The sequence below is a fragment of the Daucus carota genome, chromosome 5 (assembly GCF_001625215.2).
Source record: "Daucus carota subsp. sativus chromosome 5, DH1 v3.0, whole genome shotgun sequence".
In the NCBI taxonomy this organism is placed as follows: domain Eukaryota; kingdom Viridiplantae; phylum Streptophyta; class Magnoliopsida; order Apiales; family Apiaceae; genus Daucus; species Daucus carota.
Genome location: NC_030385.2, coordinates 36,067,908 through 36,076,140, shown reverse-complemented (window position 1 = coordinate 36,076,140; position 8,233 = coordinate 36,067,908). Strand labels below are relative to the sequence as shown.

Here is an 8,233-nt window from a genome sequence, read left to right as displayed (position 1 = left end):
ACGGGAGGGGTATGGCATAGAACATTTGAATAATATAAGTGTACCAACCAGAAGCCAAAAACATTTTGTGTACCATTTGGAAAAGTCAAAACTAAAAGTGTACCATTGAGAATTTCCCAAATAATATTAAACGAAGAAAAATATTGGACGACCAGCGTTGAACATTGAGATGCAAGAAAACACCAAATCAAACTCGTGAGATATTTTCCTGTCTGCTTGTAATAATGCAGACAGCTATAGCCTGCCCGTCCTGCGGTTCATTCATTTTACACCATTCAAATCCTAACTTTATAAACTTATTATTATTTCACGTAATACACACATATACATCAATACAGCTATATAAAAAGTGCCCCTCATGTCTTCACATGTTATTCTTCAATTTTCAGTTCTCTTGTTATAGTCTCCCTTTCTACCCCCTTCTTCATTGCTCTGTCAAAGGTTTTTCATCTCAAAGCTTTTTACCTTCAGAGGTATCCCTCTCTCTCTCTCTCCCCCTCCCTCCCCATCTCCCTCTCTCTCTCTCTCTCCCTCTCCCTCTCCCTCTCTCCCCCTCCCTCCCCATCTCTCTCTCTCTCCCTCCCTCCCTCCCCATCTCTCTCTCTCTCTCTCACACACACACACACACAATTTTATCAATGACTTTGAGCTAAACTTTAAGAAACCCACCTAAAGATATGAAAAAGGTTGCAACTTGTTTGTCAATGACTTTAAGCTGAACTTGTAGCCTTAAAATTCTTATCTGCAGGAACATAACCAGTAAAAGAGCTAGCAAGATGTTATTGAGAAGCTCTTCAACTCCAGTTCTTGGATCCCTCATCTCATCCATCTCAGATCAGAGTCCTAACCACCACCATTTCCAGCCTGAATTAGCAAACAAACACCAGCCAACAACTACTGTTCCTCAATGTCTCAATAAATTCCCATTTAACCAAGGAGGGTCTCAGAGCCTCACCTTCTCATGCAATTCTTCTCCAATCTCACCTTCTGTCTCCGAGCTCTCGTTTGGTCGATGCTCAAGCAGTGGATTTCGAAGGGCTCAGTCTGAAGGAAATTTGGAAGGGTTAGCTAATGCCTCTGGCGATATTGATGAGTTTAGTTTCTCAAAGCCAATGAAGAAGTTTGCAGGGAGGTCTAGTGGTTCCTTCCTGGAGACAATCCCGTCCTTTTCCTTCCACAAATCCTCGGGCAAGTATGAAGATGACAGTGAATATGAAGAAGATGATAACGAAGAAGACAGTTTTGAAGATCAAGATCAGCAATTCAATAAATTTACAAGTTATGGAACCAATGAAGAAATGAAATATGTCAATGCATATGCAAATGTCGGGTTACAAAAGGAGCGTAATGAAAATTCACAGATGTATCTTGCAAGGGGGCTTGGAATCTCCGGAGTTGATATGAACTTTGGTGGTAATAATGGATCTTATGGTGGATTCGGAGGGGGCAACAGATCTGGAGATGATGATGATGATAAGGATGTCGAGAAGCACTATAAAAAGATGGTTCAAGATAACCCTGGAAACCCATTATGTTTGAGGAATTATGCTCAGTTTCTGTATCAGGTGATCTTTTCTATTCCAAGCTAGTTTTACTCCCTACTTTATAACATAAATTGTGTTACTAATATTATCAACATATTGCTTATTTTGCAGACTAAGCACGATCTTCAGGGAGCAGAGGAATATTACTCCAGGGCAATTCTTATAGATCCCAATGATGGTGAAATACTTTCACAATATGCTAAACTAGTATGGGAGCTTCATAATGACAGAGAAAGGGCTACAGGATACTTCGAAAGAGCAGTTCATGCTGCTTCTGAAGACAGGTTTGTGATGCATACCTCTGTGTGTGTAATGTTAATTCTCATCAGCTAATAACAGAAAACTTACATCGACATTGTTTTGCTTCTTCAGCCATGTTCATGCAGCATACGCTAGCTTCCTTTGGGAAACAGAAGACGAGGATGAAGATGACACCTTGAATGAATCCCAAATTCTGCAACCAATTGTTCAGAGAGGACCCATGGCTTCTGCAACCGCTTAATATTAGCAAGTATAGCATATAATCTATAACTAGGATTGCAGTAAAATATTAGTATCAAAATAGGGGTATTCTACTATTCTTCAATAATGATATATGAAGATTTTCAGGTCTCCTCCATTCTAGTTACATATATTGTACACATGTATGCAAACAAAGTTGTTTAAACATGTGATATATTTGACGATTATTTGTTTGCTGCGAACCAAAATCACTACTATAACGCAACAAAAGTTGATTTGACCAGGATATTAGTATTAACCATCAAATATCTTAGCCCATGTACCCTTTTCAATGCTAAATTACATTTACCCTCAAAAAACAGCCCTATTAAAAACCACAACTGCACATTAAGAAAATGAAATAGAAACTGTCTTGCAATATTCCTAGTAAAAACACTCAAATTCAACAATTGTTTCCTTAAAACACGAGGGTAACTGTTTAGATTTCAAAACAACCGAACTGAATCACTTTTCTGCCAAAACCAGGGTGGAAATATAGGGCCTTTCTTGAACAACCATGTCTTCTTGCAACAGTAGTGACAGTTGCCAGTTTTCCAGGCTATTCATGTCAATAAGAACCACGGCCACTGTTGCCTCTACCGTACGATCGTCCACCAAAACGCCCACGTACATCATTTTGATAACTTCCTCGACCCCTTCCTCTTCCTGATCAAGACAATTTAAGTTAAACATGAGCTATTCTTTAATTTCAATAGCTAGCTGATGCAGTACCAAATTTAGGGCAGAGTAGATAATCCAAATATCTACCATTCATTTTCTAGCTAATTAAACAAAACAAAAGTATAAATAAAAAAGGTTAAATATGAACTTTAATGTTTCTGTTTTATTAGCTCCAAGCAATAGACATGTTTTCATATGGCCAGAAAGATGAAACCATAAACCTAAAGCTAGAAGTGTGCAAACAGCAACTTGTAACAAAATCTCACATGAAGTCTCTGTAATGTTCAAAAGCCGTTGCTAACAACGTTCAAAAGCTGTTGCTAACAATGAACCAGTATAACATAGGTCCAAGTGAATATAATTGGGCCAAGTACATTCAGAACTCTCAATCAGTAGCAAAATGAGGTAAACAATACAAAATGATAACAGATTTTTAAACAAAATTAAGATGTATAAAGAAACGATCGAAATGCTGAATTGCATTATGCTTTCATATTCCCTCATGATTCTAACAAATAGGTAACCAAGAATAATTTTCTCAATTTAATTTAAAATGTTTTTACTGTAATCACATATGGCACTTGCTTAAAGTGTTCAAACTAACTTGAGCTTAACTTTGTAATCATAATCAGCATGGAAATAAGAATCTAGATAAAAAAATTTAAAGCCAAATCTAAGCAATCCAATAGCTACCTCAACTTAGCTAGTCTACTGCAAGACAAATGTATTTCAAAACATGTGGATCGTGGAAGGGAGGTCACCGGAAGGCAAGAGCAATCAAGGAATGTTGTAAAATTAAGAATGTAAAAGATAAAAGATTGCATATCAAAAAAGTGTAAGAAACATACTCCCTCCACGTGACATGGTGCTGCTGCTATTGCTGCTTGGTCTCCTCTCCTCGATGTAAATTTGTCTTCCGACCAGCTGTAATGGAGATGCCTGTAGAAAAGACAAGTATTATAAAAGAAAGCATATCAAACAAAGCCCATATACAAGCTCATGTTTTTTTAACATCAACAACCAGTTTATTATAACTCGAGAAGAAACTAATAAATCTTAAATAAATTAGACAAATAGCATATCCGCAACTCCAAAATTCATGTTATAAATGCTGAATTTAGCAAGGACAAGTTAGCAAGTGGCATATAATATAAAACTACAGAAGTACATTATTGATCACATGAGAGCTGCTGGATTATGGAAAACTAAAATATACATAAGCAAATTATATATACTTGTGATAGAAGCTGATACCTTGACTGCATTTTGAACACTTTCGACATCTTCAAATTCGACAAAGGCAAAGCAGACACCAACTTCCTGTACATATCCTCTAATAATTAGAACTTCCACAGGCTAAATAAACAAACTGGAGATGGTTAGTGCTCCCTACCTTGCGATTCTTTATAAAAACACCATCAGGCTTGATCCTCCCGAAGTTCTCAAATTCTTGTTGGATATCAAAAGTAGTGACAGTTGGCGGCAAATTCTTTACATATACTGATTTAGATTCCCCTGAAGAAAAAAGTATGTATGGGAGGTTAAAGACATGCTCCTTTAAATGATAACTAAAAACAATTACCATAAATGCCTTGTTCTCAATACATATAAAGGAAGTAAAATAGCTAACTGATCAAAAGGCCACTTGTTCACAACTGAATGGAATTAAATAAGATATTGAAGAATCATTCGTTCATCAAATAAGACTCTTTAGATACAGGCGTATCTGGACTAAATAAAACAATTGATGTCTTAGAAAAAGGAGCCGGAATGGCTTGAACAAATATTTCTAGCTAAATGTCTGTATGATATTAATATTTAGATCATCCAAAATGTACCACTACTACTTAACGACACCAAACTCTGTTAATAACACACTTAATTTGTTTATGTGGAAGATAGATATAGGAGCAAGTCTACAACTATAGTGCTAGAAAACAATAAACCAAATACTATGTTAAGTCATGAACAATTGTTTAGCCATCCTAAAGAGGATAGTAGATAAATTATTCATATATCCACTATAGATGTACCTCTGATCCTCATATTCCACAGTCATCTATTTATGATAATTGGAAGTCATATTTGCAAGGCACACAGTGTATAATATAACTACTACGTCAAGAATACAAGGTCAACTTCCCCAATATGAAGAGACAAATATCTCCAGCTGTAAAAATTCGATCATTTCTTGGTTAAAGCTAGATTAAAAATGTAAAAACATGTAATTCGTAGTTCTACCGAAGAGCATTCCATGATAGAATCTGGTCAAGCAATTAAATGTCGCGTTGAAGAAATATCATAGGAAACTATCACCAGAAAAAGTGGTATGCAAAAATAGCTAACCTTCTTGAGAGAATGCATCTTCAGCTACTTCTGCACTAGAATCAGGCAAATAAGACGATACAAAGTTTGATTGTTGACTATCAGATTGCGGTGGCGAGTCCCACTCAGTAACAGGAGCTGGCGTTTTTTTTGGATACGCATTTACAGTAATTGATGGAGCAGGTTTTCCCGTCGAAGCTTGTAACTTCATATATAAAAGGTTTTGATATATATACAAAGCAACAGTAGTGTTAGCACGAATAAACCTTCGACTAAATCATAGTTCTATATTTAAGAGATGTAGTCTAAACATAAGGGCACAATGAAAACGACTGGCAGAAAAGTAGAACAAAAGGTAGAGATACATACTATTGAAGCATAAGTAAATTTCCTTGGCTCGACAATGGGTTCCTCAGCAACAACCGGTGAAGACTCTTGTTGCTGATTCACCACATACTGGGAAGCAGACAAAAAATCTTCTTCAGGAGCTGCTTTAACATATTCATATTCCACGACTGGCTCCTCTGGTTGTTGATCATAATGATTGTATTCATCTACGGGGCCGCCTCCTTCAATATGAACTGAATTAAAATGTTCACTAGCCTCCACCTCGTAGTTAGAAATATCTGGCATAGAAATATTTTCATAACCACACATTTCTACTAGTAGCATTTCATAAGTTTTCTTCACAATAAAAATCGGTAATCTATATTTAGTATTATTGCACACTAATTTATTAACTTGACGAAAACACACTTAAGTATAAAACTACCAACAAAGAGTAAGTAACTTAATCTTCTGGAATTAAATAGGCCTATCTTTTTATGGTTGGCACTCAAATATATCATGTACTACACTCAACTACCATCAAACAGGAAACAAGTTATTAAAGTTGTGACACCAAGACAAAGCCGCAATACCTTGTGACTCCAAAAGTGCACTATGATTAGTCAGCTGGGAATCAACTCCATTGTCGTAATATACAGGTGCTGCATGCTGATAGTCTCTGTCATCATGCATTGTCTGTCCTGGATGATGCTGGTAATCAACTATGTGCTCTGGATATGCAGGTGTTGAGTGTTGGTAATCAACATTGTTCTCCGAATATAAGGGTGCTGAATGCTGGTAGTCCACTCTGTTCTCTGAATATGTGGGTGCTGAATGCTGGTAGTCAACTACATTCTCCTGTGACATGGGTGCCAAAGGCTGTTGTACGACCTCCTCACCAAGATGAAAGACATCATTCAATACAAAGAAACCTTTCTCTTGAGGAGCAAGGAGAAAAGTCTGCACAAAGTTCCTTCGGCCAGCGAACTCCTTGGCTTTCACAGAGCCAGAAACGACTACTAATACACCTCCGCTCAAAGAATCAAGAGAATTTATGGTCTTGATCTCAATTCCCGTAAAGTTCAGTGATGTGATAAGTTCATGAATATGCTGCACATAGATAAATGTAGATTAGTAAATAAAATCACCTAATTCAGCCTTCTGGATTATAAAAGACCCATCAGACATGATGGTTGCATTAAAAAAGTAACTAAAAGAGCGCCGGGGGGGGGGGGGGGGGGGGGGGGGGTTGTACAAAACTCAGTTCACATATAAGTTTACACAAAAACATATATATAAATGACACGAAAAATATACAGAGCTTGCATAGCTCAAATAAAATTACATTTTAGGTTGTCTACAGTCAATACATAAATCTTGTATCATTACAAATATGAAATACCAATAAAATCAGCCTGCAAAAATTAGGACAAACTGTACAGAAATTTATACGGTCTGTAACACCTATTGCTAAATGATACATATAAACAACTTTAATAGCCAAAAGGATAACAAACAAACAAAAAGTTGTTCAGGGAAATAAAACCAGTAATTACCATGATTTCGGAAGCCTTCTCAACTGATTCTCCATCAACCCGAATAACAGAACTTGACCCATCGTAAAACTGATAAACCAAATCAGGTTTTTGTTTAAGAACATGATAGTACTGACTAGCAAAAGAAGCACCCACCTGCAAAAATATCAACCAAGGAATATCAATCAACTACATACACCAATACAAATCAGCAAATCAAGATATGGGCATAGAAAAAATTGAATCTTCCGATAAAATTTCCATTAAACAAGTAAAAATCTTGAAACCCACTAGCAAAAGATGAACCAAGCATATCCATAAACTATACTCACCAATAAAAATCAACAAATTAAGACATGGGCATAAAAAAGACTGAATCTTTAGATTAAATTCACAACAGAGAGTGAAATCTTGAGTACCTTAACAGCCCCCGGGTACGAATTAGCCATTGCCGCAGTGGACGATCCCCAAAATACGAAAGGCCAGAAGATAAAGAAGTAGCTTAGGGTTTAGAAAGAAAGGGTATAGTAAAATTTTGGGTTTTATAGATGGGGTGTAAGGAGAATTAAAGATTGGAGATACGTAGATCTGTATCTCTTATGCATATATTCATTTTTCCGCAGCAATTTTTAAACTTTTTCTGCTACAACTATATTATACTCCTATAAATTTTATTCTAAATTTTATTATATCATATTACTTCACATTTTTTTACATTCACACTTTTGATTTTATATTATTATTATATTAAATCATATAACGCATTCCATTTGATATTCAAAACTAACATTAAAAAAAATACAATCTTTTATTGAAATCATCATTATAGCGTGTTATTCAAATACGACAATAAACGGAAATTTTTACTTGTCGTTATATATATATAATATATATAATCAGCACACCTTACACTCGTCAATAATAGCTCCAAAACGTATTCAATTACCGTTTAGCAAAAGAGAAAAAACATATTCAATTACTATATTTAAAAGTATCAACAACTAATTTGTACGTCTCAAATCTTTTAAACGAATTCCTTTAATTGTGTAATAATATGTCCAATCCATACGGACATTTTAGCTGAATCCTAATTCGCAATTCATATAGCTAACGGATATACATAATTGTCTTTACAATCATAATTTGTTAATAATAAAACATTTTAGCTGACATTAATTGATCTTCTATATTTGTTGATCCATTCTTCTTATCGATGTCCACCTCAACTTCTTCCAACTTTATATTAATAATTTATTTATTGCATATCCAACTCATCTCCTTTCTACAGTTAAATAATAAGATATTAATTTTGATATTTAG

The 8,233-nt window shown here is 35.5% G+C and overlaps 2 protein-coding genes across 3 annotated transcripts; one reads left to right on the top strand and one right to left on the bottom strand.

Annotated features, from left to right (window-relative positions):
• The first annotated feature begins 326 nt into the window (after positions 1–326).
• On the top strand, positions 327–2,233 carry LOC108223131 (uncharacterized). The gene is made up of 4 exons (XM_017397232.2): positions 327–473; positions 749–1,565; positions 1,656–1,828; positions 1,917–2,233. The coding sequence occupies exons 2-4, from the start codon at positions 777–779 to the stop codon at positions 2,044–2,046; spliced, it is 1,092 nt and encodes a 363-aa protein (XP_017252721.1). The 5' UTR covers positions 327–473; positions 749–776; the 3' UTR covers positions 2,047–2,233.
• A 140-nt stretch (positions 2,234–2,373) lies between these two features.
• LOC108223130 (nuclear transport factor 2) lies at positions 2,374–7,514 on the bottom strand. 2 transcript variants are annotated; one of them, XM_017397229.2, is made up of 9 exons: positions 7,333–7,514; positions 6,935–7,069; positions 5,972–6,488; positions 5,421–5,677; positions 5,073–5,256; positions 4,120–4,241; positions 3,981–4,046; positions 3,575–3,665; positions 2,374–2,711 (listed from the first exon to the last, which is right to left on the bottom strand). In XM_017397229.2, exons 1-9 carry the CDS (start codon positions 7,360–7,362, stop codon positions 2,614–2,616), a joined length of 1,500 nt encoding a protein of 499 aa, XP_017252718.1. In that variant the 5' UTR covers positions 7,363–7,514; the 3' UTR covers positions 2,374–2,613. The 2 variants fall into 2 exon arrangements, with proteins under 2 accessions (XP_017252718.1, XP_017252720.1); XM_017397231.2 differs by having other exon boundaries at positions 5,421–5,620; positions 7,333–7,494.
• Positions 7,515–8,233: the final 719 nt, after the last annotated feature.

What these genes read in the sequence shown, in the direction of transcription:
- LOC108223131 (XM_017397232.2), top strand. Translation starts at nt 777, where the DNA reads ATGTTATTGAGAAGCTCTTCAACTCCAGTTCTTGGATCCCTCATCTCA. An exon ending in ATGCTCAGTTTCTGTATCAG is followed by an intron (nt 1,566 to 1,655) that starts GTGATCTTTTCT and finishes CTTATTTTGCAG; the next exon opens with ACTAAGCACGATCTTCAGGG. An exon ending in CATGCTGCTTCTGAAGACAG is followed by an intron (nt 1,829 to 1,916) that starts GTTTGTGATGCA and finishes TTGCTTCTTCAG; the next exon opens with CCATGTTCATGCAGCATACG.
- LOC108223130 (XM_017397229.2), bottom strand. Translation starts at nt 7,362, where the DNA reads ATGGCTAATTCGTACCCGGGGGCTGTTAAG. An exon ending in AGAAGGCTTCCGAAATCATG is followed by an intron (nt 6,489 to 6,934) that starts GTAATTACTGGT and finishes ATCTATGTGCAG; the next exon opens with CATATTCATGAACTTATCAC. An exon ending in AATTTACTTATGCTTCAATA is followed by an intron (nt 5,257 to 5,420) that starts GTATGTATCTCT and finishes TTATATATGAAG; the next exon opens with TTACAAGCTTCGACGGGAAA.